Source organism: Lagenorhynchus albirostris, chromosome 3 (assembly GCF_949774975.1).
Source record: "Lagenorhynchus albirostris chromosome 3, mLagAlb1.1, whole genome shotgun sequence".
In the NCBI taxonomy this organism is placed as follows: Eukaryota; Metazoa; Chordata; class Mammalia; order Artiodactyla; family Delphinidae; genus Lagenorhynchus; species Lagenorhynchus albirostris.
The window spans coordinates 170,527,100-170,553,758 of NC_083097.1; the positions used below are offsets into that span (position 1 = coordinate 170,527,100).

At 67.1% G+C, this 26,659-nt stretch overlaps 3 protein-coding genes across 12 annotated transcripts; 1 reads left to right on the forward strand and 2 right to left on the reverse strand.

The window, feature by feature from the left end:
- Positions 1–378: 378 nt before the first annotated feature.
- Positions 379–9,787, reverse strand: MIDN (midnolin). 6 transcript variants are annotated; one of them, XM_060145817.1, is made up of 9 exons: positions 9,659–9,787; positions 7,817–8,445; positions 6,688–6,775; positions 6,418–6,480; positions 4,342–4,470; positions 3,953–4,258; positions 3,652–3,796; positions 3,178–3,423; positions 379–2,440 (listed from the first exon to the last, which is right to left on the reverse strand). In XM_060145817.1, the coding sequence occupies exons 2-9, from the start codon at positions 8,047–8,049 to the stop codon at positions 2,163–2,165; spliced, it is 1,488 nt and encodes a 495-aa protein (XP_060001800.1). In that variant the 5' UTR covers positions 8,050–8,445; positions 9,659–9,787; the 3' UTR covers positions 379–2,162. The 6 variants fall into 6 exon arrangements, with proteins under 6 accessions (XP_060001800.1, XP_060001802.1, XP_060001798.1 ...); XM_060145819.1 differs by having other exon boundaries at positions 3,652–3,799; positions 4,342–4,398; positions 9,659–9,786; XM_060145815.1 differs by having other exon boundaries at positions 3,652–3,799; positions 9,659–9,786.
- Positions 8,763–26,605, forward strand: CBARP (CACN subunit beta associated regulatory protein). 5 transcript variants are annotated; one of them, XM_060145804.1, is made up of 10 exons: positions 8,763–9,216; positions 19,588–19,701; positions 19,780–19,919; positions 20,184–20,248; positions 20,594–20,738; positions 20,938–21,109; positions 21,323–21,460; positions 21,877–22,087; positions 23,377–23,578; positions 24,583–26,605. In XM_060145804.1, exons 2-10 carry the CDS (start codon positions 19,609–19,611, stop codon positions 25,631–25,633), a joined length of 2,217 nt encoding a protein of 738 aa, XP_060001787.1. In that variant the 5' UTR covers positions 8,763–9,216; positions 19,588–19,608; the 3' UTR covers positions 25,634–26,605. The 5 variants fall into 5 exon arrangements, with proteins under 5 accessions (XP_060001787.1, XP_060001788.1, XP_060001786.1 ...); XM_060145805.1 differs by lacking the exon at positions 8,763–9,216 and adding an exon at positions 14,801–15,873; XM_060145803.1 differs by lacking the exon at positions 8,763–9,216 and adding an exon at positions 15,933–17,841.
- ATP5F1D (ATP synthase F1 subunit delta) lies at positions 12,918–15,113 on the reverse strand. Its single transcript, XM_060145822.1, has 4 exons — positions 14,841–15,113; positions 14,197–14,350; positions 13,616–13,704; positions 12,918–13,496 (listed from the first exon to the last, which is right to left on the reverse strand). The coding sequence occupies exons 1-4, from the start codon at positions 14,979–14,981 to the stop codon at positions 13,374–13,376; spliced, it is 507 nt and encodes a 168-aa protein (XP_060001805.1). The 5' UTR covers positions 14,982–15,113; the 3' UTR covers positions 12,918–13,373.
- Positions 26,606–26,659: the final 54 nt, after the last annotated feature.

Below are 26,659 nucleotides of genomic sequence, written 5' to 3' on the forward strand. Positions count from 1 at the left end.
CAGGGAAGCCCCCTGCAGCCCACTTTAGAGCCTAGAACGGAGAGGCCCCACCCAGGGCACGCAGGCTGGCAGCCCCGTGCCCACACCCTGCAGGACTTCCGGCCTTGGGTACCGGGAAGTGGCCGGCCCTCCCTCCCCCGCCAGGCGGCTTCCTGCCCACCCTCACCCCAAAGCGGGGAGGGGGCGTGGGAACTGTTCCGGGACGCGCCCCTCCCCCCGCTGGGCGCCCTGGGAGCACGTTCCACCTCCCACTCCCTGGGGTGGCGGGCTACCCCAGCATCCAACCCGACCCTCCTGAGACAGATCACCCCCTACCGTACTCAGCCCACTCTGTGACATTCAAGACCACCCCGCCCCCCGAGATGAGCAGGCCGGAGGTTCACTCGTTTCATTTTGTTTATTCCTTGAAATCACGGTGTTTGTGGAGGCTGTTTTCTTTTCCAATTTCATGTTTTCATACAGGAAACTCCCGCAAGGTGCTGGGACACCCCACAGCCCGACCCCCCGAGGGTGGGTAATGCTTTCTTGGGGGGGGCCCTGGAGAGGGCAGAGAGGGGTGGGCGGTTCCTGCCTGGGGCCTCCACTCTCAGACCAGCGGAGGCACAGACGTTATTTAAAAATCGTTAAAAAAAAAACCCCATCAGAACACACATTAAATAGATATCCAAGACAGCGCTTCAAAAACAAACCCGCCCCTTTTTTTCTTTTTTCTTTTTTTTTGGAAAAACGAAAACAAAAACAAAGATCCTTGACCCCTACCCTCTGACCCCTCCCTGCCCACCCCCCCCCACAAAAAATGTACAGAGCTACAGTTAACACAAGATGTTCACATCTGAAACCATTAACTTTAAACACATAATCGGGGGCAGGGTGAGGACTTGGGGTTCATCTAGGAGGGAGGGGCAGGCAGAGGGCGAGGGGTGTTGCGCAGCACAGAGGGGCGGGGCCAGGACGAGACTGACAGGTGGGGGGGCAGGGCCCAAACATCTCCTTTATCAGTAAAAAATAAAAGTGAATGAAAAAAACCCTCCACCCCACTGAAATGGCCCCAGTAAGGGGGGAGAGGTCTGTCCCTCTGCCCTGGGGGATGCCCCTGGGGCATGGGCATGAGTGGGGAGGGTCCAAATTAGACCAGCAGCGAACCCCCCCCCAAGGGGGTTAATGCTACACAGCGTTGCCCCTCCTGGGGTTTCACAGCTCAGCACCCCCTCCCCTCCCCTCCCAGCTGCCGGAGGGCCCCCAGACACAGTCCACAGGCCCAGATCCCTCAGGTTGGGTGGGGAAGGAGGGCTGGGGGCGTCAAGCCCGCCCCCCCAGCCATTGCTCTCCGTATTTTTCAAGAGATTCCCAACCACTATTGGCTCAGTCAGAAAATTAATAGTCTATAAATACCCCAAGCTCAGAAAAACGGGGTGGGGCGGTGGGGTAGCGCTGAAGGAAGTCGCACAGTGCGTGGATGGGGTGCAGGCTGGCGGCGGGCACCACCCCTCCCTCCCTCTCCTTTCCTGGCAGGAAAGGGTCCCCCCCCACGCACCCCAGCCCACACCGAAAGGCAGGCTCTGGCCAGCCTCTCCCCTGAAACGGCTTTTCTTTTCTTTCCCAGGAAAAAGAAAAATGGAAAAGGAGAGACCAGGAAGAGAAAAGAGTACGGATGTGGAAGAGAAACAGTCCCTGGTGGTCAAGGTCGCACCTGCCGAGTTGTTTTAGGGCCAGGGTTTGTGGTGGGGGCCTCTCCTCTCCGCGGCCCCCTCCCCTGTCTGTAAAGTGCATAATGAGGCATCTACATTTTTGACTTCAACCTGAAAAGGGTGGGGAGGGCGGCAGAACGGAAGTGGGGGGCGGCTTCCTTGTCTCCGCTCTCAACCATCTGGAAAGACTGCTACATATTTGGAGCTTGGGAAGGTGGGCGGGAGGGACCCGGCCAGGTCGGGGATGAGGATGGGAGATGGAGGGAGGGGCGGGCAGTGTGAGCCAAACCGAGGAGGCAGGAACCCAAGTCCATGGAGAGTTCGGAAAACCACGGTAGGAAGTGAAATTTCAAAAAAAAAAAAAAAAAAAGGCCGCGTAACCGGGAGGGGGAAGCGCCCCACTGCACCAGCCGGCCGCTGGCCCTCCCGCGTGGGGCCACGCTCACAGGCCACCCTGGGCGAGGGACAGGGTTCCTAGGCCACCACGAACTCTGACTTGATGTCGGGGTTCACTTCTGGCTTCCAGACGGCGTCCTCGAAGTCAAGGCCCAAGCCAGCTGCCTCACTGGGGCCGCCGCCTCCCCCGCCGCCGGTGCTGTCGCTGCGGCCGGCCTTGCGGCTGGGCGGCCAGTGGTAGGGGCCCCGGGCATCGCGCCGGGCCTTTCTGCGGAGCCGTTTCTGCTGGAGCAGCAGCTGCAGGCGCTCCACCTTACAGCGGGTGGCTCGGTTTTCTGTCTGCCGCAGCCGGTCCCCTGCAGAGGCGGCAGTGACCATGACCCTGAGCGACCCTTGGAGGCCAGACCCCCAACCAAACGCGAGGACCCCCAGCAGATGGGCATCAGGCCCGATCCAGCTCTTGTGGACGCTCCCGCCAGCGAGTGAGTGGGTCAAGAGGGTCTGCTGGACCTTTAGATCATTAATTCCACGTCTGCTGAACAGCAGGCTGTGAGCTCCATGAGGGCAGGGGCTGGCCTGAGCCGGGCACCGGGGACACGGCTGGCATAAAAATGAGCTGGAGCTTGAACCCTTTAGGCTATTTCTGTGACCCAGGGTAGGACTCAGGCTGTGCCCTGGTTTCCCCTTTGAGACCGGGCCTGGGGGCCCACATCACGGTTCTACAGGACTCCGGAGGCATCCGGAATAACGAGATGGCTGTGGTGGTGGGGCGGCGGAGGCCGCCCTTGAGCGGGAGGGGGAAGCTAACCCCCTCCTCAGCCTGACTGGCCCATTCACAGAGGCCCCACGCACCATCTGGAGAAGGTGCCCGAGGGGGGCGAGGAGGAAGTGAGGATGGACTCCCCCCCCGGGGAGGGCACAAAGATGCTGTGTGCCCCCAGCACACACACTCCCTTCTCTACACGCGCCTGCAAAGCAGGGCGAGTGGCAGCTGGCGGCCCCCTCCCCGCCACCAGCGGCTCAGCTGCTCTGAGAGGCGCACAGAGGGGCCTTGAGAGACCCAGGACGGGGTGGGGTGGGGGTGGACACTCACCCGGGGGCTTGCACAGGCGGGCCTGGCTCAGGGAGGCCGGGGTCGCGGCCGCCAGCTTCTCGCAGGAGGTAGTTTTGGGGGCGAGGTCCGGGGCACACTGGGCGTGGCACCGCAGCTGGGTCAGCGATGGGGGCATGCCCTGGTAGTGCCGCGTGGCACTCAGGAGGTCGTTGAGGATCTGCAGGATGGTGCCGATGTCCCGCCTCGGCCGCCCGCTGCTGTCCTGGCAGTTGGGGTGCAGCGTACCTGCGGGAAGGGGCGTGGATGAGGACCCCAGTGGTGGACGTGAGGCCTCGGCAGTGCCCGGGTCTCACATGTGCAGGCGGAACCCTGGGTGACACGGGCGCTCGCACCCACCCATGAGGACACGTGGCTTGCTGTATGGCCGGGCACACGCGTGGGGATCCCGGGGAGTGTGTCCCATGCCTGGCGTGGGTTCACGTGACTGCTCGCAGGGCACGCCATGACACCTACCAGAGAAGGTCCCTGAGAAGACCCCCGGGGCGTGGTTCACGAAGCTCTCGATGACTGCGCCAGGTTTGCGGGAGCGGGACGTGGGGCTGCCCCCGGCGGGGGACGTGGGGCTGGCACCGGTGCTGGCGGTGGGGGAGCAGTCCATCTGCTGATGGGGGAGGGAGGCACATGAGCTTTGGGGTTCAGGGTCAGGGGATCACCCACCAGACCAACACCAGCCCAGGGTCTGGGGACGGCCCTTGATACAAAAGACGTATCCAGGGCTCTGACGTTCTCCCACCACGTCCTCCCCCAGACTCACCTCGGGGCAGGTGGCAGAGGCCGAGTGGGAGCGGAAGGAGCCGGCCGTGACAGGGGAGGACGTGGGCGCAGGGCCAGTGGGCACTGGGGGGACGCGGGTGGCACTGGACACTGGCCGGCAGGGAGAGGACACAGGGGTGGTGGTCACGCTGGGGTCTCCACGGGCGGCAGCAGCGGCGGCAGCCAACACGTGGCGGTGCTGCAGTGGGGCGTGCTGGGCTGCGAGCTGCAGCTGGACGAACATCATATGGTCACCCACGCGCAGCGCCAGAGTCAGCGGCGAGCGGCCCGACAAGAAGTCACTGACCTGCAGAGAGCGGCCCATCAGCCCAGGGCTCCAGCCTGTCGTGCCCCCAGCCCGGCCCGGCCCGGCCCCCCGCGCTGCGTGACCTGGGGCCTCTCGCCGCCCCTCTCTGGGCTCTGGGGTCCCTGTCGGTGCCACGGATGCTTAAATAAAATGAATCGGTATTTCCGGAAGCTGCCTCCGCCAGCCCGGCCCGGGCTGGGCGCCGCTGGGGGCTGTGGGGGGACAGAGGCGGGTGAGACGGGGGCCTGGCCCGCCCTGGCCAGCTTGGTTCTTTCAAGGGGAAACCGAGGCCAGAGGGGGCGGGGCCCAGCCAGCAATCACTGTTCTCAAAGAACCCTCACCTCATACCTCTACCCCACCCTCTCTCGCCTGTGAACACTGCAGGGGCCTAGCTCAGGCCCCCTCCCAGCTAAGCCACTGGAACAGCGAGTGGGCGAAATTCCTGGACAAATTCTTGTCCTAACCTTTGCTTTCTCAAGATAAATATTTATCTGTCCTGGGCGGGGCCGAGGCTGAGGGGGAGGCGTTGCCTCTGCGGGCGCTGGGGGGACCCTGACCAGTTCCCTGGGGCCCGAGTCTCCCAGGGCTTCAACACAGCCCATTCAAACATGAACCTTCAGTCTGGCAGCCCCTTCGCAGCGGGCGAGGGGTGCATACCACCCCCATCTGCACTGGACCCCTCCTCTGGGGCCCGGCCAGTGCCGTGCTCTCCCCGGGCAGGGATGGGGCGGAGGTTTCTGAGAAGTGACACAGGCCGCGATGACTCAGAACCACCCCCTCCCTGCTGGCAGTGGCTGGCGTAACCTTCCCTGCTTGGGGGCCATGGGGAGAAGGCAAAGGAGGCGGGCCGAGCGCAGCCCCCACCCCGCAGTCCCTGTGCACACGCCCTCCCCAGCCCCAGAGATGCCCTTTGCAGGAAGGGCCTGGGGTGGCTTCCCAAGAGCAGCTGGGGTGTCCCCCCCCCCACTCCACCCTGCAACTTCCTCCCAGGGGAGGGTGAACGGGCAGGCATGACTCGGTGCCAGGCGGAGAAGCAGCTCTGGGAGCCCAGTCACTCCGCCCAGAGCCTCCCATCTCCCTCCTGACGTAGACACCCTGCAGCGGATGCGAACCAAACACGCCCAGGGGCCCCCTGCCAACCACAGCCCCCCCAGGAGCAGGGAGCTCAGTTCACATCTGCCCCAGGAAAGCACACGCTAGCCCCACCCGACTCCAGGGACCCTGGCTCTCCCCCCACCCCACTGCTCCTCCTGACGGCAGACCACCCAGCTCCTGGGTCCCCCCCCCCCCCCCGCGCCAGCTGGCTGGTGAGGGCAGGATGCTAAACGCCGGGAGGGGGCAAGGGCCTCAGGGCAGGAGGAAGGGAAGCCGCTGAGCAGGTTCCTGAGGCCGGGGACCTGCCACCCCCACCCTGGCAGCGGGCAGATAGCTGAGGCCTGTGTCACCCTCCTGGGAGGAGGGCCCTGCTGCCAGAAAAATGAGGAAAGGAGGAGGAAAGAAAAAACCTGAAACAAAACCGGGAACCCAGTGTGGGCCAGCCCCAGCCTTCCTCCTCGTCGCCCTCCCGGCACTTACTAAATATTTCCCTAACATCCTGTCTGGTCTGTGCTGGCCCCAGGGGCTGCGCGCCCCCGCCCCCTCCCCCTTTTGGGGCAGAGAACAAAGGGTAGAGGGAGGAGGGGGAGGGGTGACTCCCCACCCCTCGCAATGGGGTCACGAAAGGCGGAAAGAGTATCACCCAGTCCCATTCCTCCCCCCCCCCATCAGAAATGTTAAAAAGGTCGCTCTGGGGAAACCACAGTGGCGCAGGGGGGAGAGTGCCTCGGCACGGCTGGTGAGGCTGGGGACGCAGGCCCGGTGGTGTGGGAGCATGGGCCAAGGTCACCCCGCAGGCAGGCTTGTGAAAGCTAGGCCCCCTCCCCCATGGCGGCCACCGTGGGAGAGAAGGCTCTCAAGGTCAGATGGTGAGTGCTGGGGGGGCGGGGAGGAGGAATAGGAAGCTGGGTGACCAGGCCAAGCTGGCACGAAGGCGGAGTGGCGCGTCCCCTCCCCTCCTCACAGGCCTGCTGGGGGCACAAACAACCCCCAGGCCCTCCAGAGTGGCCGGGCACTGGGCCTGCTGCCCCCAAGGGCCAGGAGGGGGCCGGCGCGGGTCTTACCTGGGTCTCAGTCAAGCTCTCGAGGGCCTGCATCACAGACTGTTCTGGCCTGGAGGCCTGAGACTACAGAGAGAGGAAGAAGAGACCCTGAGGGCGCACCCGAGCACCGGGGTTGGGAGGGCCCCTATTGATGGGTGGGGTGGGTGGCCCGGAGGGGAAGGGGTCCAGTGTGTGATGGGGACTGTGCTGGCAGGGGAGGGGACTGCGCTCGCAGGGGAGGGGGCTGCCTGTCAGTGCGGGGCCTCGAGGCGCACCGCCCCAGCCATTTACCATGAGGCCCGCCTCCACGGTGGGCACGAGCGTCAGCTTGCTGCCATCCCCCACGCCGAGCTCCTGCAGCTTCCCCGAACTGAGCCGGCTGAGTGGGGAGGAAGGAAGAGGGTGAGGCTACACCGAGACAAGGCAGGGGCTCGGAAGCGGAGTCCGCGGGGGAGGGCTGGGCTCGTGAGGTAGAGACAGGCATCCATCACCCCCACCCCTTCCTGGTCTCCAGATCCAGAGACCTGAGTGTGTGCGTGGTTGAGGTCAGACCCTGGGAGCCCCTGCTGACGGTGCAGATCCCTTCTTCCAAGGAACCCCAACTCTGGACTGGGGGCACTCCCTTTGCGCCTCAGCGAGGCACGTTTTCACCATCTAGGCCCAGCGAGTCCCTTGGCACCCTCCCCCAACCCTGGGGCCGCCCCCCTGTAATTCAACCACCGGGGCCTGGGCTGTCCCTGCGGGCCAAGCGCTTAGCCTTTCCGGGCTTCGCCGGGCGGGCCTCCCCTCCTCCCTCCCTCCCTCCTTGGCGCAGGCCGCCGCCGCGGCCGCCGCTCAGACAAAGGAGACCCTCCCCCTCCCGCCCCTCCCCCACCGGGGCCCCTCCGCTGGGGATGGACACTGCGTGTCCCCAGAGGCCCGCGGAGGGAGGGCTCCCGGCTTGGAGACGATTTAAATGGCGGGGGGGGAGGGGGAGACTGCGGGAAGGGCTTGGTGGCGAGAACAAAGGGGGGCAGAGAGACGCAAGTGGGGGGAGAGGCAGCCAGACGCAGAGGGGGCCGCCGAGCAGATGCGGAAGCCGGCGGGTCGCAGGCAGAGGAGGCAGCCGCCGCGCCCCCCACCCCCGTAGCTGTGACCCCCGCGCCGCCCGGGACTCCTGCCTTCCGGTGGGGGACGCCGCCTAAGCCCGACCCGAGGCGCCCTCGCAGCCGCCTTTGTGCAGCGACCCCGGGCGGGGGAGGGGGCCAAGACTGGCAGGGCCGAGCAGAGGGCGCCCGAGAGCGCGCGGCGCGCCCCCGCCCCCCGTCTGGCCGCCCCCTTCCTTCCCCGAGCGGCGCGCTCTTTGTTCCCGCCCCGGGGCCGGGGCCAGAGGGGGCGGCGGGCCCGGGGGGCGCGGGGGCTGGGGGCGCGCGGTACCTACGTGTCTTTGTGGAGCAGCGCCAGGCGCTCCTTGGGCACTTTGAGACGTTGGGACAGCCTCTTGCGCAGCCCCTCCACCGTCTCGTCGGGGGGCACCGACAGCTCGTAGCGGGTGCCCGTCGTGCTGTGGATGGCCAGGCTCATGGGCGCCGTCTCGGCCGCCGGGCCCAGCTCGCAGGCACCGCCGGGGGCACCGCGCCGGCAGCTCCGGGCGCCGCCGGGCTGCGGCTCCATCCCCGGCCCGCGCTGGGGGGCTGGAGTCCGCGGGGCGCCGCCAATTCTTGCCGCGCCTCCGGGCAGGGCGGGGGGGGCTCCCCAAACAGGGGTCCTCGGGGCCCCTGAGGGCGGGGGGCAGCGCGCTTTCCCTTCGAGAAGGTCCCAGGAGCGGAAGGCGAATCAAGAATCAAAAATCCGAGTGGCGCTCCGGAGTCGCGTCGGCTTGTCGGGGCACCTTCCTGGGTGGGGACTACACTCTCAGCTCCTTTCAAGGGCGGCGGGCGCGGGAAAGGGTCTCGGAGGAGGGGGCGCCACTCAGCCGGCCGCGCTCAGGGCCGTCTGCCGCTCGGGCCGAGCTTCCCCGCGCGTCCCCTCCCTTAGCAACAGCCGCCGCCGCCGTCGCCGCCGGAGGATCTGGGGGTGAAAGTAACAAGAAAAAAAAGTTATAATGTATCAACGTCCCGAAGGGCGGGGCCTCCGCCCCCTCCCATTCACTACTTACTCCGCCGGCCCGCGCCGACCAATCAGCGCGTGCTGAACGCCCAGTCGGCCACACGGGCCGGCCAATGGGAGCCCCCGCGGCACCGCCCCACGTGGCCGCGCGGGCCCACCCCTCGCTCCGCCCCTGTCCCGTTGGCCAAGCGGAGCGCGGCAGGGGCGGGGCCGGCGCCGCTCTGGCCCGCCTCCGCACCCCCGCCCCGCCGCGGCCATTCATAAGGCCTGGGCCCGCAACAAAGGGCGGGCGGCCCGGCCCGGGGGGCGCGGGACCCAGGCTTGGGGCGGCGCGCCGTGGGGGAGGGCAGTGGCTGCGCGCCGAAGGAGCAGGAAGCCGGGGCCTTCCCTAAGCGCCGATCCGGGAAGCCGCCGCTAGCGGAAGCTGGACGCTGTCCCCGCGCCTCGTGGCCGAGCCCAGGCTGGGGCGCTCGCGGGAGGGTCGGTCCGGGGTGCCCCCCACCCGTGAGGCGTGAAGCCCCGGCAAGGGGTGGAGCTGCGGGCGGGGCCTGCACCCCCGTGGCCGGTGCCGTGGTGACGTGGCCGGTGCCGGAGAGGCCCTCCCGCGCCGGTGCCACCTCGCGTCCCACCCCCGTCCCGCCGGGCCGGGCCCGCTTCCCGACTCGCGCCCGCCCGAGCCGTGACGTGACGCGGCGTCCCCGGCTGCGCCCGCGCGCGCCGCTCGGGGCTGCGGTGAGTCAGCAGCGCCGGCGCGCCCTCTGCCGGCCCCACCTGGGAGCGCTGCCCGGAGACCCGGGGAGGGGTCGCCGAGGCCTCCAGGGACGGGGGCAGTCCGACGGGACTGCGGGCGTTGTGGGAGCCTCGCTAGGGGTATGAAGCCTCCAAGTCAGGAGACTGGGGCCTCACATTCGGGGAAACTGAGGCCGGAAAGGCAACTAGCTCAAGGTCACTCTCGGGGAGGGGGAGTGCCCGGGGGGCGGGGCGGGGGCAGAGGTCCCTCCCGGGCTGTGCTGGCTGCGCCGAGTGCCTCCCACTCCACGTCCCGGGGGGCTTCCCAGGGCTGGAGACACCTTTGAACACTGCCTGCTCAAAGAACAAAGAAAAGTGGGGCACCCTCAAGAGCCTAGAGTGAGAACCCCCTTCCTCGGCCCGCGAGGTCCCGCCCCCCACTCACCGGGAGAGGCAAGTCCGAAGTCCCAACTGTCCTGAGTGTACCCACGTCCAGGCTGAGTGCGCGGTGGCGGAGCCGGTCTGGGGCCGAGCGGGCGGCCCCCGAGCCTTTATCCGCGCCGCCTTCCCTCGGGGTGGAGTTTGGGCGGCCAGGGGGCGGGGGGCCGGGCAGGCGGTGACGCAGGCCGGCCCCCGCCCCTGCCTGCCGGCCAGGGCCCTGGGGCGCCGTCGGGCCTGGGCCACCCGCCCCCTAAATCTCGCATTTTAAACGGGGAGGGGGTGGCGCTCCTTGAATGCTACGAACCTGGGGTCACGGTCGGCCGCGTTGACGACTCGGGTGCACCCGCACTCCGGCCCGTGCTACGGGGTTTCGGGGTGCACAGCTGGATTCTCTGCCCCGCCCCCTTTCTGGCCGAGTGCTTCCGCCTGGGGGCGCCCGCGTGGGGGAGCGGTAAGGGGGGCCTGAGTCAGCGGCCTCGGTCCAGGAAAACAGGCTGGGGTCACCTGCCTGCAGTGGGGGGGCCCCAGCCAGCTGCCCTGGCGGCCCAGCCAACTACATCCCTTAACGGTGACCTCAGAGGGCATTTATGGAGCGATTCACCAGCGCCAGGCCTGCCTTGTGCATCCAGTCACCGCCCGCTGGGCTTTGTGACCCCGTAGGGCACTGACCTTTGTGAGCCTCAGTTTCTGCAGGGTGGCAGTAGAATGAAGTGAGAGAACACAGCAGACCTCACTCTGGAGCCTGGGGATGTGGGGCCCTCACCTAGGCCTGGCAATATTGCCATCATCCCATCAGGCATGCTCACCTGCTGGTATCCTGCCTTTGTGGTGGGCGTAATCACCCTACCCATTTTACAGGTGAGTAAACTGAGGCCACACAGCCATTAACAGGCAGAAGCCTGGCATGTCCTCAGGTGTGTCCCTACAGGTCGCCCTGTGTAAGGGGTTTTCTAAGGATGACCCTGGCTGAGGGTAGGGCCCTCTCAGTCGTCCCTCCCTCTCTGTCCAGAGGAGGGGGACCCCAGGCCACTTGTCCACTTATCTGGTGTCTCCCTTTATCTGACCCGACCACCTCCGCCCCCAGCCTTGCCCTGGGGGCCCCTCCCAGGGCTGTGCTCCTTTCCAGGTCTGCCTCCTGCTCCCACCCAAGGGCTCCTGCAGCCTCTGGCCCCCCACCCTCTCACAGGCACACCCAGACACTCCCAGCCCCATAGGGTCAGGGCTGGGCTTGAGGGAGGGATCAGGAGGCTGGGGTTGAGGCACGGATAGGAGTTTGCCAGATAAACAGAACAGTGCTCAGGTGAGAAGCAAGTGAGCGCAAAGCACCGGAGGCTCTCACGAGTGCCCCGAGACCTGGTGATGGGGCCGGGCTGAGGGTCTGCGGGCCCAGCCTGCTCTGCCTGCAGAGAGAGCAGGAAGGCAGCACAGGGGACCGTGCGCTCTGAAGCCGGAGCATCTGAACGCTGGAGGGCTCACGGAGGGACAGGCCAGGTGGGACCCTCAGGTGGGCCGGTGGCGCTGGGTGGGGTGCGGCTGAGACCTCCAACGGGTCTGTGATCTCACTGGGGCTGGTTTGTCTGCCTGCAGGGAAGTGGGCTGTCTCCTGGCATGGGGCCCCTGAGGGTCACACACACAGGAGACCAGTGGCCCCTGCCTGGCTTTGCAAGTCCCAGTTGAGCAACGTGCCAGATCAGCCTAAGGCCTGTTCTCTCCCACTCAGCATCCCTGTGCTATGGGGGGCGGTCCCAGACCGTGAGCGCACTCAGAGCACGAGGGGACCCCTTCCTGGGAAGGAGATGAACCCTTGGGCACCGCCTGCCCCCACGAGGCCCAAGGCCTGCACTCTCAGAAGGGGTCGTGACCCCTGGTTCCTGGCCCTGTGACCCATCCCACCCTGGGTGCCTCCCACCCCAGGACGCAGCCTGGCCAGCACAGGCTGTCCCTGAAGCTGTCAGGGCGCAGGTGTCCCCAAGCCGGGCTCTGAGGCGTGCACATCCCCCAGGGGGCCTGCACCATGCTGGGGGTCCTAGCTGTGTGGCTGTGTCCCATAGCCCCGGGCTGTGGCCTCAGGGGGTGATGGTGCAGGCAGGTTCCCTGGTGTGGGGACCACTGGTCCAGGGTCTCCTCCCACAAGCCCCCACCAGCCCCCAACTGTGTCCTTGCTCTTATTTATAGAACAGATGAGAAGCCAGTCCAGGAACTCGAAGACCTGGGCTCTAAGCCGGGAGACAAGGAGGGGAGGAGTGGGGCTGCACCTGTGACCCCACGGCTGTCCCAGCTTTAGCTGAGCTGGGGTTTCCTGAGGAAGTGGGGGCCGGCTGCTTGGACCTCACCTGCACAGAAGGAGCGAGCCCCAGACGGACACCGCCCAGAGCCGCAAGCTTGCCTGGAGACTCCTCAGACATCGAGCCTCTGAGGCAGCTACGGGACAGTCATTCGCATAAGATCGTGACACAAGACCACACAGCCCACCCGTGCCAATGACAAGCCCGGGAGTGGCCTCTCCGTCACCTTCTGGCTGCCGGTGACACACAGAGAGGCCCAAGCTTTCCCACACACTCACCCCCATGAAATGCCCCACCAGCTCTGCTCTGACCCAGGGCCGGGGAGGGGGACAAGGAGGTGGCCAGTGCCTGGGTCACCCCCATGGTTGCAAAAGTGAGTTACTGGCTGAAAGAAATGGGACAGCCCTGAAGCTTCAAGGTGCCAGGACCGCCCCCGCCTGGCCACCCCACCCATCTGGGGCCAGTCCAGGGGCCCGGGTGCCATGGAGGTGCCAACACCATCAGGGATCGGGCACCTGGCCAGCTGGGGCCACCCACAGGCCAGGCAGGCACAGGGCAGGGCCTCCGTTGGAGCAGGCAGGACCCACCCCCTCCCAGTGCAGCTGGGGCGGGGCCGGGGAGCCCACGGGACAGGCGTCACAGTCTGGAACCTGGCAGAGCCTCATGTCTGTCCAGCAGCCCAGGCCCAGCCCAGAAGTGGCAGCCACGCTGCTGCCTGCCATCCCCAGCCCTGGCTGGTGACCTTCGCCTGTGCCCACCCTCCCGGCGTGACAGCCAACAGCCTTCCCACAACCCAGTCTAGTTTTGCGAGCTGAGCCCGCACCGCCAACACCCCAAGCGGTTCAGACTACAGCCTGCTGAGCTGGGAAGGCTGAGGCTGGCTGCCCCACCTCGCTGCGCAGACACAGGACACTAGGGGAGAGGCCGCGCTGGGTCCCAAGCCCACCACCAAGCAGGATAAAGTCAGCGTATGCAAACTGGATTCCAGGTGTTTAATGAGGGTTCGGGCAGGGAGCAGGCTGTCCGTTGCCGGTGGCTGGGAGCAGAGGTCTCTGTGGCAGATGCGGCAGAGAAGTGGTGGCCAGCACGTCAGGTTGGGGACATCTTAGGAAGTGGAAGAGCCTTCCGGGGTGAGAGTAATCCCCACGGGTAGGGCAAGTGCCCGACCTTGACGCCAGCCCCCAGGCCTACCAGAGCTGGCTTGTTTCCCTGGTTTATTCACCACAGAGCGGCAGAGCCCTGAAAGGCGCTCTGGGCAGGCGCCGGTACTGCGCTGCCCCCTGGTGGCTTCCTAGAGAGGATGGCTTCCCCAGGATCACTCCCCCAGCCTCCCAGACAACCTGCACCCACAGGAACTGGGTCCTCACGCCAGGCCATCCCCTGCCCAGCTCTGGCCCAGTCTCCCTGCCGGAGCCAGCATGGGGCATGCACCACCTACTCCAGGGCCTTCACCAAGGCCTCGTTGGCCTCGATGCGGATTTGGATCTCGGCCCTCATGGCCTCGTCCGTGGCCCCCAACAGCTCCGACTGCGCCTTCTCCAGGTTCGCCTTGGCCACCTGCAGGGGGTGGGTGGCGGGTGAGGGCGAAGCAAGGAGCCCAGCCCGGTACCTGTTCCCTCCCTGCAGTTGGGGATTTCGTGGCAGCTCGGAGCACCAGCTTCCCCTGGGACACTCACCCCCAGATCCAACATGTCCAGTGTGACGACTTCCTCAGCCAATAACTGCACCGAAGAGTCAGCGTTCACCGTGACCGAGCCACTGCTCACTGCAGGAGGAGGGGGAGTGAGAGGTCCATGTACGGGTGTGGGGACACAGTCAGCCCCAGAGCCCCTGCAGGGCCAGGAGGGTGACCACACAGCGTGGCTCCACGATCCAAAGGCCCCAGCACACAAGTGAACAGAGGCCACCAAGTGCATCTACTGTAGACTGGACATGGGGACAGAGTCCCCTCCTTTTGCCCAGCAGCCCAGGAGTTGAGCCAGGGTTAGGAGTGAGCCGAAGCTGATTTCCAGTCTGGGTTGTACCGCTGGGGCCACGCTGTGGAAAACCTCCTCCGAACTGAGGATCCTTTCTCCTCCGATGGGCCCCCGCCCGGCCCACTGCTGACCACTTACATCCCTAACCACACCCAGCCCAGTGCCGGGGAGTTCTATATCCTTGGTGTCCTTCCTGACACTGCCAACTGAAACAAGAACTAACCCGTTGAGACAAGCATCTCCCACCCAGCCCCTTCCCTCTGCCCTCCCAATCAACTCACCAAAGTATTTGGAGATGGTGCCGTCCTCAGCGTGGACCACAACCAGCCCTGGTCGCAGGACCTGCAGTGTGGGTACGTGGGCTGCCAAGATGCCAAACGCTCCGGTCTGCGTGGGCACGTCCACCTGTCGAACGTTGACGCCGTTGAAAAACACCTAGACAAGATACATAAAGAAAGGGTCACTTCAGGCTAGTCCCTCGGGGAACAGCAGTCAGTCTCCGCCGCAGTTAAACAGCCAAGGCAAGACTGAAAGCTGACGGGGGACACGGAGGCAGCCGATGCTTCGGTGGGGTCCTCGTGCAGGACTGCAGCGCCTTCGTCTACTTGACAATGTAATCCAGGCACCCTAGCCCTCGGGTAAGGAGGCGCGGTCAAGGCAGAACCAGCGAGCCACCTGGGGAGGAGCGTACAAGAAAGGTGCCCAGGGACTCAGGTTCTGAACCACGTGAGGAAGGGCGCACATCGAAATGGGAGGCTGAGGAGCGACCTGAAAGTTGGGCGGTCAGATCCCGGACCACACGGGGGAGGGGCGCGGGTCGGGAATGGGGGTCGCCGACCTGAGGGTTGGGGGCTCGGATCCTGGGCCACACGGGGGAGGGGCGCGGGGTCCAGAATGGGGTCTCGAGCCCGGCGGACGTCCGAACCTGCGTGGGTGAGGCGAAGGTGAAAGACATCTGTCCCGGGCCCGCGGCGGGGGCCGGGGCGGCGGCGGCCTCGGCGTAGGCGCGGGCCTGGCGCACGAGGCGGCCCAGGCCTGGGCGGCGGAGGAGCGCAGCGGGCAGCATGATGGAGGGCGGACGGCGGACAGCAGAGCAGGGGCGGGCGGACTCCGGCTGGACGCCAGCGGCCTGGAGGTCGAGGAAGACGACGCTCGAGGACTTCTGGGAGAAGAATCCCGACGAGGGCGCAGGCGCGAACTACGACTACCGGCGCGCTGTGCGCGATGTTGTAGACGGCGAACCGCCTGGACGCGCGGCATGCTGGGGGTTGTAGTTTCCTTCCGGCAAGAGCTCCCAGCCCGGTGGTCAGGTGCGGGGGTCGGTTACACGGCTCTGCACGGGGAGCACCAGAAGCCCGCGCGGAGAAAGAGACACTTAATTCAAGATTTTGGGGGCGCTCATTGGATGTCAGGCGCTGGGGAGACATCAGGGAAATATTAAGATTCCTGCTCTAGTTTGGGGTGGTGGGGGCGTTTAACAGACACTCAACGTAATAAATTGTACAGTATGTTAGGAGGTGACAAATACTTAAAAATGAAAAAGAGTATGGGGGCCGGATGGGGCACGCAGTGATTGTAGGAGGTGCAGGCGTCCCGGGAACGGTATCCCAGGCGGAGTGTCCAGCTCCCGTAAGCGTCCAACGGTGTAGGAATCTCTTGGCTGCACCCCTAAGGGCGCCGGCAGAGGGCGCGCCGCGCCCGGAGATGCGCCCCCCGCAGCCCCTCCCGGCCACCGCCTCCGCGCGCTGCTGACGCAAGGGCGCGTGCGCGGGCGGCCCTGGGCTCCGCGGACGTCACCTCGGCCCGCGCAGCCTCGCTCGCGGCGCTGACGTCACCGCTCCGCCCCCGCGCGCGGGCAGGTCGGCACCCCGGGTTGGGCCCCAGCCCCCACCTTGGGCTCCGGGAAAACGTGGAGTCCGGCTAGACCGGGCTGGGGTCCACATCCGGAAGGGCCTTGGGTGAGGAGCGGACGGGTGCAGGGCGCGGGGGGTGGAGGGGGGTCACACCTGGGCTCGTGGCTGGGCAGGTGCTGTGGCCGAAAGAGGCTCCCACACCAGGGAGGCCCGGGGCCTGGCGCCCAGGCCCCCGCACCCTCTCTAGGTCAGCGCTGTGAGAGGTACTCGTGGAATCAGTCCTTATGCGCTGGGCATCCTGGCCCTAGTCAGGTGTGTGCAGAGGGAAGCTCTGCTCCCATTTCTTAGGGGTGCGTCCTGTGCACGGCTTGCTCGTCCCGGAACCCTGGATCCTACTGGAAAAGAGGCCTATTTTCATATGCTTCTCAGACCCATCTATTGGACTTGTCTCTAATCCCCACTCCAGGGTAGCCAAGGGGTCGGCGCATCACCTGTTACTCAGGTCCCCAACCCGGGTTTATCCTGGAATTCTCTGGTGTACCCATCGACAAGCCACCCAGCTCGGCCCCTGCAGCTACCTTTACTGACTTGGATGGCCACAGGCTCCTCCCCTAGCTTCACCAGGGCACCTTCTCCACAAACAGCCAGAGGGACCACATCATTCCCCTGCTGGGAACACAAGCTGCCTCCCCCTGGTCCTCCAACACATTCACCTTCAGCCCACACACTTGGGGACCTCAGGGACTTTGCCCATGCAGTTCCCACACGCCTGGAGCCAGCCTTCCCGGGTAATTGTCCACTTGACTGCCCCTTGCCCTCCTTGGGCTGTGTCACCCTTTCATCCACTGGACACACACCTTCTCTCCAGGGTGCTGCCCCTGTGCTATGCTCTGTTCTCGGACCCAGCTGTAAATGAACTGCTTTTGGAGGTCACCGCAGTGGGGGCAGGGGTGAGGAGGGACACAAGGCAGAGGAACAAGTAACAGGCAACGACGTGCAGGGCCTTGGAGAGAAGCAAAGCGCAGCAGAGCTCCGGAATGTGGGGTGGGAGTTGCTTTGTTAGCAAAGGGAGTCAAGAGGAGATGAAGACTTCGTCGTTGGGAAAGAGGTGAAGGAAGCTCCGGAGGGGACAAGCTGTCCGGGCCTGGCACCTGCACGTGCAAAGGCCCTGGGGTTGGACTGGGCCTTCCTCTTTCACTGGAGGAGAAAGGGGTGCCATTGTGCTGCGCTGAACACAAGGCCTGGCAGGCTGGGATGGGACCCCGACCTGGCTGGTGGCAGATTGGTGGCCTGAGCATCTAGAAAGATGAGGCACAACTGTCTGAGAAAGAGCAGTTTGGGGTTGACCAGGCATGGGGTTTCTGCAGGGGTAGTCCTGTTGTCACCCCACCCCAGGCAAGCCCTGGTGGCACTCAGAATGCGTTGTGTTCCATTATCTTTGCTGCTCATCCTAACAACAAGACAACCCTGACAGTGCTGCCCATGTAGGGGAAGAAAAGTGGGACATGTGCCCTGGAGCCCCTAGGCTGTGCACCCCGGAGACTCCCAAACCGGGGAAGCGATGGTTAGGGAGTCTGGGCACCCCCGGACTCCAGGCCGCGGGGAGTCGTGCGCCCTGGGACCAACACCCCTTTGGTCCCCCGTCCCCGGGGATCCAGTGAAGGTCGGGGAAATCGTGCCTCAGGGGCCGGGGGCGGAGATTCAGCTGCCTCGGGAGAGGGCGGCTTCGCGTGGGGAGGGGGCGCCCAGGAGCACAGGCTCCGCCCCCCGCCCCCGCCGGAAGGGACGGGGAGGCGGTGGCCGGCGCGGAGCAAGCGAGGAGCGGCGGCGAGCGAGGTGGGGGCGGCCGGCCGGGGACCCGGCAGCACCGGGCGGCACCGAGCGGGTCGGAGCGGGCTGGCCGCCAGCGCGGTCACGTGTGTGACCCCTCCTCTCGCGCCTGCCTCCCCCGCGCGCCGAGCTCTCCATTCATAAATTCTCCGCCTGCTCCGCGGCTACCGGGCGCCGGAGCCCGCCGGGAGCGCCGTGCAGCAGCCCGCCCGCCGCCCATGGGCCGCGCGCCCCGGCGCTGAGGTAGGCGCGCGGGCCTGGGGCTGCACCGGGGCGGGCGGGGGACAGGCCGAGGCCGCACGGCCCGCCCTGGCTAGAGACCACCGGCCCTCTCCCGCGAGGCGGCGAGGCCGGAGGCAGGGAGCGGAGGGGCCAGGGCCGGCGTGGGGGCCAACCTGCCAGGCTCTGCACCCGTCTTCGGCGGCCCGGAGAGGGACCCTCGCCCACGCCCTCCCTCAGCCTCAGTTTCCCCCTGAGAAATTCGGCGAGGGCCGTGGCGTTTCCGCCCCCGGGCTTAGCCCGGGGTTGAGATGTGCCCGAGGTCGGCTGTCTGCATCTCATCGTTCGCCATCCCGGTCCCCCGGGCCGGTTGGGGACGCGGGGGTGGGCGCGGTGGCGAGCCCGATCGGGAGCCGAGGCCCGGCAGGACTTTAGGGTGGCCCGTGGGCAACCTCCGCCCTGGTCTCCCGTCCCCACCTGCTCCCTAGGAGTCCACCTCCCTTCCCCTTCGGCCTCCTGCTGTCTTTCCTGGTCTCCTGTCATCGTCCCTGTGCCTCTGCCCCCTCCCCCCAACCTGAACTCATTTCCCGACCTACATAGAGGCGCCCCCTCCCCCGAGAATGCAGGGGAGCCGCGGCCAGCCTCTGACCCGAAGTGCCGAGGACACCTGGCTTTTCCCGGACCCTCCCCTGCTATGGGCCTCAGTTTCCCCCGCTGTCGAGTAGGGTGAAAGTCCCAAAGGGTTGGGGGCGCTGGAACCTGTACACAGGCTTTCCCTTTCGTGTGGGGACGGGCCGCGCGCCGTGCCCACTCAGGGCTGCTGGTCGTCCCGGCCCCGGACTCGGTTTCCTGAGATTCCAGAATGCGGCCACCGGTCCTTCCCGCCGGGAAGAGCCGCGCGTTGGGGAGGGCGGTCAGGTGCAAGGTCCAGGCAGTCCCTCTCCCGAGAACTGAGACCCTCTCTGCCTCAGTGCCCCCGGCTCCAGGCAGACGTGGAGCCCAGCCGGCTCGGGCGGGGACGGGTGCGGCGGGGGCGCGCAGCCGACCGGGCACCGGCGGGCGGCGGCGGCAGCAGCCATCTTGCCGCCCGGGGCTGGCTCCAGCCGCCCCTGCAGGAGGCCTCCCTCCCCCGCGCCCCCTCCCCTCCCCAGTGCTCCCTGGCAACCCGCCCCCCCCCCCGGCTTGGCCTGCTAGCTCAGTCGCCATGGGAACCAGATTCTTGAGGGTTGGGAACAGATGCGCCTCCTTTGGCCTTTTCACTCCCACCGGTACTGGGCGGAGGGGGAACCTGTACATCCAGGAGTCGTAACCTGGAGTCCCGGCGCTCAGCCCCTCCACCCCCTCCCCGGGCTGGCCAGCCCCAGGGATGGCCCGCGTCCCCGCTATTCTGGAACCAGTCTCCTGGGGCCGAGGCGGCCCCTCCCGCTCCCTGATGGTGCAGGCAGGGCCCCTGGGGTCTGGCGGGAGTGAGTTGACAGCCTCAATTTGCCTATTCCTCGCAGAGGCACTTCTCCTTTCCTGGGCAGGGCTCCGGCCCCATGCCACCTTGCCGGGCCGGCCCCACCGGCTGGGGAAGCTGTTGATACGCACGCGCCTCTCCCTTTTCAAAGATGGGGACATGGATGTCTGATCTGACCCGGGTGGGGGCTGCCTCGGGGCTCCTCCCCACCTCTTCGTGAGTCACCGCCCTGTGTGGTCCCCTGCTCGAGCTCCCGGGAAAGCGGGAGGAGGGACAGAGGAGCTGGAGCTGAGCAGGCCCTGCCCCTCCAGGCCCCTCCTCCTAGCCTCAGAATGCAGCCCACGGCCACCATGGCCACGGCCGCCACCACCTCCACCACGGTCGCCCTGACCACGACGTGGGACAACGCCACGGGCCGCCCCACCGTGAGTGAGGGGGGTGTGGGGGGCGGGGCCGCCAGAGTCCACGCCCACAGGCCCTGACCCTTGACGCTGGCCCCGCAGGGGGAGCCCGACCCTGTCCTGGACAACTACATGCTGCTGGTGGTGGTGATGGCGCTCTTCGTTGGGGGCACCCTCGTGGTGCTGTCGGGCACGCTGCTGCTCTGCAGGCGCTGCTGGGAAGTCCACAGGCGCGTCCACAGGTGCGCGGGCCCCCAGCCCCACGACCTGCCCCGCAGGGGAGCTAGGACAGGTCAGCCTAAGAGCCCACGCCGCAGGGGCGCTGGGCCTGCTTCTGAGTGACGGTGCCCACGTGTCTGCGCAGGAGCCTGGGAGAATGGGGTGGGTCCGAGGGAGTGGGCTCCGTGAGCTCAGGATGCCCCGGTGGCCATGAGCCCTGCGGGGGACCCCGTGGGCAGCGCCCTGGGTCCTCTGGCCCACTTTGCTCTCCTGCTGCCCCTCCCCAGAGCCACAGAGGAAGCAGAGAAGACCACCACCAGCTACCTGGACAATGGCGCCCGCCCTGCCCAAGGTGAGGAGCCCTGCCAGGCCTGTCGCCGCCCGTCTGTCCGCCCCCCCCCCCCCCGCCCCCGGGCCGCCTGACCATCTGTGTCTGTCTGTCTCCCCCACCAGACTGGGCGCAGCTCGAGTCCGACTCATCTCTGTTTCCTTAAGCCCACGCGTAGGTGCTCACAGGCGCGTGCTGCGTGAGTGAGTGTGTGAGCGGATGAGCGAGTGCCCTCCACACCCCCACCCCGCCCCCGGTGGTCAGTCGGGCCCTCGGCGCTCCCTTCCCGACCCGGCCCCGCAGCCCAGCCGCCCGCCGGCGCCTGGCGCGGCCCACCCGGGGCCCACCCTCTCTTGGCTCTCCTCGCAGACCCCGAGTTCAGGGGGGAGGAGCCCGAGGGCCAGGACGCCGAGACCGAGCGCTTCCTGTCCACCAGCTCCACCGGCCGCCGGGTGTCCTTCAACGAGGCGGCCCTGTTTGAGCAGAGCCGGAAGGCGCAGGACAAGGGCCGCCGGTAAGGAGGGCTCAGTGCCGGGGCTCACCTGGGAGGTCACCTTGCTGCGCTGGGCTTGCGGGGCAGAGCTGGCCCCCGCCGGTGCCTGGCTGTCCCCCACTCTCGGCGGGCAGGGTGACGGTGGGGCCGGGGAGGACGCTGGGGTGTGGGTAGAGGGACCCAGCTCGCCCAAGGTGACGGGCAGGCGCGCTGGGCGCAGGTACACCCTGACCGAGGGGGACTTCCACCACCTGAAGAACGCCCGCCTCACCCACCTGCACCTGCCGCCCCTCAAGATCGTCACCATCCACGAGTGTGACTCAGGCGAGGCCAGTGCGACTGCCACACCCCACCCCACGGCCGCCCCCAAGGCCAGCCTTGCCATCTTCCAGGTGAGTTGGGGGTGGCAGCTGGCCCGGAGCTCAGGGGCGGCCCACCCTCCCCCAGCAGGCACCACTTTTCCCACCTTCTGGCTGCGCCCTTCACCTCCGGGTGGGGAGTGGGGCCTGGCCGGGTCCAGCGGGTGGCGGGTCCAGCACGCATCCCCCCCACCCGTGCTCTTTGACCTGTCACTGCTTCCTCCCCACCCCGGCTCTGTCCCACAGCCCCCGGGGAAGGCCCTCACCGGCCGCTCTGTGGGCCCCAGCTCCGCCCTGCCAGGTGACCCCTACAACTCGGCCGTGGGCCCTGCCGACTTCGAGATCAGCCCCTCGGCTTCCAGTGACTCTGGGGAAGGCACCTCGGTGAGGCCCCCGCGCATGCATCCCCCATCCCACTCCAGGACGGGGCAGCCTGTGGCCCCCTGCCTGGTCCCCGAGCTTGGGGGGAAGAGGGGCAGGTGGCACACAGGGCACATGCACGGCTGGCTCACCTGCACACAGGGCAGTCCAACAGCTGCAGAGGGTGTGGTCAGGGACCCATCTCAGCCCAGGGGACGGGACCCCTTGTGTCCAGGGCTGGGGGAACAGAGGTGGCCAGCGCCTGGCCGAGCCCTGGGGAGCCTCTCAGGCAGGGTCTCGGGGGGAGGAGGCCCCAGCCCACCCCCAGCCCCCTGTTCTTCCTCTGCCTTCTGTGTGAGTGCCGGGTGGCCTGGGCTGGGCTGGCACTAGTGCAGCAGGGAGAGGCTGGGGGGTCTGAGAGCATCCCTCTTCCCTCACAGTTGGATGCAGGGGCCAGGAGTGCAAAGCCTGGTGGGCCAGGGGCCGCAGCAGGGCCTGGGGAGGCAGGCCCAGCCTCTGGGGCAGGCCCCGTCCTGCAGTTCTTCACCCGCCTGAGGCGCCACGCCAGCCTGGACGGGGCCAGCCCCTACTTCAAAGTCAAGAAATGGAAGCTGGAGCCCAGTCAGCGGGCGTCCAGTCTGGACACGAGAGGTGAGCTGTGGTCCCTGGTGGGGAGCGAGGCCCAGGGGCGGCCCCAGGAGAATGTGGAGCAGGCGGCTCTGCACCCTGGGAGGGGTCCCCAGCGCCCACCCCATGCTGGCCAGCATCGCCCGCTTACCAGCGGGCATCTCGCCCAAGGTCAGAGCTGGTCAGGAGGAAGAGCCAGGGCTGCACGCTGAGCCCCGGTAAAACAAGGGGTTGTCAGGCTAGAGCGGGCATCAGCGAGCGTCACCTACGAGGCACTGCATGGTGTGTTTCTGGTTCTGTGGTCAGTGTTTCTGCTGCGGTGGCGTGAAAGCAGCCCTAGATGGCGTGTAAAAGAGTACAGCTTTGGCCAATAAAACTTTATTTACAACTGCAGGTGGTGGGCCTTCGATCCTGCAGACCCCTGGTACGGGGCCCTGGATACAGGGCTTCCAAACCTCAACCCGAGGACCATGCATGTGTGTCTTGGGGGGGAGGTGGCACCAACAGCTACAACCATCCCTGCTCATGGGAGCTGAGCGGGGCCAGGCGCTGGGGTGCCTGCTGCCCTGTGGCGGAGGTGGTGGGTCCCACTGCCAGGAAAGGCGGGGCGAGGGGATGAGCAGTGTTGGAGGCCAGGGAAGGTGCGTGGCCAGTGACAGTGCCAGTCCCCTTGTTGGGGCCCGGCTCCAGCTGCTGTGGGGTGGGGGGAGGGGTCAGTTCTGGCTGAAGTGCTCCTGGCCGGGGAGGGGAGGGGAGGGGAGGGCTCGTCCCACTGTGCCATTGGGAGCCCAGACAGAGCCTGTGATTCGGGAGGTTGATTATAAGCAAATGCAGGCACAGAAGCACCCAGAACCTGTTTGCTGGGTGACTGTCATCCCCACCCCTGAGGCTTTCCCACTGAGGCCTCCCTTGTGGGAGGGTCCTGGCCTGGGCCGGCAGGGCTGGAGCTGGCAGGAGAGGGCGTCACCTCTCCCCCCTCACCTGTCCCTCACTCTCCCCCACCTTCGGCCTTCTTTGGCACTCTAGCCGGGCTGTGTCTGTTACCTGGCGTCCAGGACAAGGCTGTGCTCTGGCCACACCTGCCTGCCAGGGCCACTCGGATCAATGCTGCCACCTTGGCACCTCCAGTCCCGCCTGCCCTGGCTGCTGGGCTTTCGGTCCTGGTCTTTCTGCCCTCAGCACCTTGGTTTCCCCACCTGCACGGCTGGGTACATGCTCACCTGGTCCAGGCTGGCTCTGTTGGCTCAGGGGTCAGGGGGTGGGGCCCGCGGTGGGAGGGGCCCAGGCAGGCTGCTGTACCTTATTCTGCACAGGCTCCCCCAAGCGACACCACTTCCAGCGGCAGCGGGCAGCCAGCGAGAGCATGGAGCACGAGGAGGGGGACGCCCCCCACGTGGACTTCATCCAGTACATCGCCAGCGCTGGCGACACCGTGGCCTTCCCGAGCCCCCGCCCCTTCCTGGCCAGCCCCGCCAGCCCCGCCAGCCCCGCCAGCCCGCCCCCCACTCTCGGCAGGTATTTTTCAGTAGATAGAGGTGCTAGGGGTGGGCCCCTGCCCCACCCCGTCCCCCATAGGTGGCCCAGGGAGCGCTCTCCCCGCCCTTCGGACAGGTGGTCGTGTTCGTGTTCCTCTGGCTCCACCGTCCTTCCCGGAGGCTGCCTCGCTGGGGCCACCTCTCCAGCACGGACCAGAGGAGGGAAGCAGGGGGAGACTGGGTAAGGGTAGAGGGGCGGGCGGGGCCTCCAAGACAGAATGCCTGCTCAAGTAGGGCCGCTGTGGGTATGTGTCCGCGTGGGTATCGCTGCTTCCTGGTGGAGCCTGAAGGGTTCCGCTGTGGCCCCAGGGTCCCTCTTGCCTGTCCATGCTCCTGAGGGCTGGAGGCCGCTACTCAGAAACTGCTGTGACCACTTCTGCCAGCGGTACCCCCTCCCCCAGCCCAAGGACAACTCTGCTGAAGCTCTGGGCCCACGTCAGTGGGATGGGGAACTGGATCCCGGGAGCAGGGCTCCCGACTCTTGGGCATTTCCTGGTCTGGGTAGTTAACACTTCCTTTGTGTGTATCTTCCTCCTGGCTACTTGTCAGTCTATGGCGGGGGGCTGAGGCGACACACTCAGAGTCACCCAGGCGTAGGGGCTGAGCTGGACCCTGCTTGGTCCAGTCCATCCCCAGCCACCCCTTGGTACACGAAGCTCTTAGTCAAAGAAGGCCATCTCCCGAGAACAGCCTTCACTCTTTCTGGGCAAGGGGCCAACCTCCTGCAGTGGCAGCAGATGCTCTGGTCACATTTTGTAAGAGGCCCTGGTTGAACGGCAGGCGCCAGGACGGCTCCGGGTTTACTCGAAAAGCATCCAGTGCAGAGTGAACAGGCAGCATGCAAATACATCATCTTCCACAGGGCCTGGCCAACCTTAGAGGGTTCCCACCTGTGCCCACCCTCCCGGACCCAGAGGCAGGGTGGCCGGGGAGGGGGTGCGGGGGGCCTGGGCTGCCTCCTGACGGCTGTGGCCTGGTTTGCAGGCTAGAGGCAGCCGAGGAGGTGGGCGCCGCAGGAGGAGCGAGCCCCGAGTTCCCCCCGGAGTGCGGCGTCAGCGCGGGGCCTGAGCAGCAGCAAGACACAGATGGTGAGCGAGACGCGGAGCCAGAGCAGGCGCAGACCATCTATCGCGACATCTGGAGCCTGCGCGCCTCGCTCGAGCTGCACGCGGCCACCGCCTCAGACCACAGCAGCAGCGGCAACGACCGCGACTCGGTACGCAGCGGCGACAGCTCGGGCTCCGGGGGCGCCGCACCCGCCTTCCCGCCACCCTCGCCGCCGCCCACACCACGGACGGCGGACGGCGAGGCGGGCGGGCCGCGCAAGCTGCTGCAGATGGACAGCGGCTACGCCAGCATCGAGGGCCGCGGCGCGGGCGACGACGGGCCCCCCAGCGCGCCCGAGAAGCGCTCCTCCTTCACGAGCTCGGGCCGTGAAGCCACCGTGGGCTGCAGCTTCGAGGGTCCCACGCCCGAGGCGCCCGCCCGGCCTGGCAGCCCGCGCGCCTGGCCTCGCCGCGCCCCGCGCCGCGACTACAGCATCGATGAGAAGACAGACGCGCTGTTCCACGAGTTCCTGCGCCACGACCCGCACTTCGACGACGCCCCTCCCGCCGCAGCGCGCCACCGCGCGCGCGCACACCCGCACCCCCACACGCGCAAGCAGTGGCAGCAGCGCGGCCGGCAGCACAGCGACCCAGGCGCGCGTGCCGCACCCTCCGCCCCACCCGCAGCCCAGCCCGGCGCCCCCCGCCCCGCACGCGCACCCCTGCGCCGCGGAGACAGCGTCGACTGCCCACCCGACGTCCGTGTGGGCGACGACCCGGCCGCGCCTCCCATCCCCGTCATCGAGGAGGAGCCCGGCGGCGGCTGCCCTGGCTCCGGCTTGTGCGCCGGGCCCCCGGGCGCGCTGCTGGATAAGCTGGCGGCCAGCCTCGACGACAGGCTCTTCCCGCCACGCCTGGCCCAGCCTGTCGCCGCGGCCCCTGCGCTGGCCGTGGCCGCGCCCACGTCCCCCGACCACAGCCCGGTCTAAGCCTGCGCCCCGCGCCCACCTCGTCAGCTTAGTCGGCACCGGCGGGGCCTCGGCGCTGGACACACCTGAGGTGCGACGCCCCGGCGCGCCTGCGCTGGGACCGCGGGCCTCGAGCACGCACGCAGTGCCCCAGGCACCCTGCGCCAGCCCAAAGTGCGCATGCACACAGTCCCCTCCGGGCACTTCATCGGGTCGACTAAAGGGAGTGTGGCGGATTCTCAACTTAGGGGTTCCGAGGACCACATTCAACTTCCCTTGGCCCCAGACAGCGGCCTCGGCCTAGTGACCGGGGTCGCCGCGTCCACGGCCCGACGCAACGGGAAGCGCATGCGTAGGGCTTGCATCCTGGAGGGGCAGTGCGAGCCAACTGCGCGAGACGCATGCGCAGAGCGCCCCTCCCAACACCAATCGAGCCTAGCGACGCGTCCGGTTCGCACGCGTCCGGTTAGCACGCGCCGGAGTTCGCGCTAAGGCGCACGCGCAGGGACCAAGGGGCGCCGAGGCTCCGCGAAGAGAGGGCGCGCGGGCCCGGGCTGTGAGGTTAGCTCGAGGCCGTGGCCTCCAAGCCCCCGAAGCCGTTTACCTCACCGCGGCGAGTGCTCGCGGCAGTCCGCGCCCCCTCCGAGCAATAACCGTACTCGCCGCTGCCGCCCCCAGCCCTGTACACGCCCCCCGGTCCCCTTCCTCCCGGTGTCTGCACCCTGAGCCCGCCCTCCGCATGTTGAGCGGGCCGCACTTCCCGTAACCACACCGTCCAAAGAGCAACCAGGACTCACCAGTGTTTGAGACACAAAACCCAAACGGTCAAAGTTTCAAGTTTCCCAAGCTTTATTTATTGCCAAAAGATGGGGCAGCCCTCGCCAGCGGCCGAGTCGCCCTGCCCCGCCCCTCGAAGCTTTGTGCTGTCTGTGTACCATCCAGTGATGGAGTTTGTGTTGTTTTCTGATTGATTATATTTACTGCATACTCTTGCTTGCTCTGGGTTTTCTCTGGGGACCCAGGAGTACAGAGGCCTTGGGCGAAAGG

Excerpts from the sequence above, each read along its gene's own strand:
- ATP5F1D (XM_060145822.1), bottom strand. The coding sequence starts at position 14,981 with ATGCTGCCCGCTGCGCTCCTCCGCCGCCCAGGCCTGGGCCGCCTCGTG. Across the intron at positions 13,705-14,196 it reads CACCATCTCCAAATACTTTG|TGAGCAGTGGCTCGGTCACG; the intron begins GTGAGTTGATTG and ends CTCCTCCTGCAG. Across the intron at positions 13,497-13,615 it reads TGGACATGTTGGATCTGGGG|GTGGCCAAGGCGAACCTGGA; the intron begins GTGAGTGTCCCA and ends CACCCCCTGCAG.
- MIDN (XM_060145815.1), bottom strand. The coding sequence starts at position 8,049 with ATGGAGCCGCAGCCCGGCGGCGCCCGGAGCTGCCGGCGCGGTGCCCCC. Across the intron at positions 6,481-6,687 it reads CCGTGGAGGCGGGCCTCATG|TCTCAGGCCTCCAGGCCAGA; the intron begins GTAAATGGCTGG and ends CTCTCTCTGTAG. Across the intron at positions 4,471-6,417 it reads AGAGCTTGACTGAGACCCAG|CCCCCAGCGGCGCCCAGCCC; the intron begins GTAAGACCCGCG and ends GTCCCCCCACAG.
- CBARP (XM_060145804.1), top strand. The coding sequence starts at position 19,609 with ATGCAGCCCACGGCCACCATGGCCACGGCCGCCACCACCTCCACCACG. Across the intron at positions 19,920-20,183 it reads GTCCACAGGCGCGTCCACAG|AGCCACAGAGGAAGCAGAGA; the intron begins GTGCGCGGGCCC and ends GCCCCTCCCCAG. Across the intron at positions 21,110-21,322 it reads CCAGCCTTGCCATCTTCCAG|CCCCCGGGGAAGGCCCTCAC; the intron begins GTGAGTTGGGGG and ends TCTGTCCCACAG.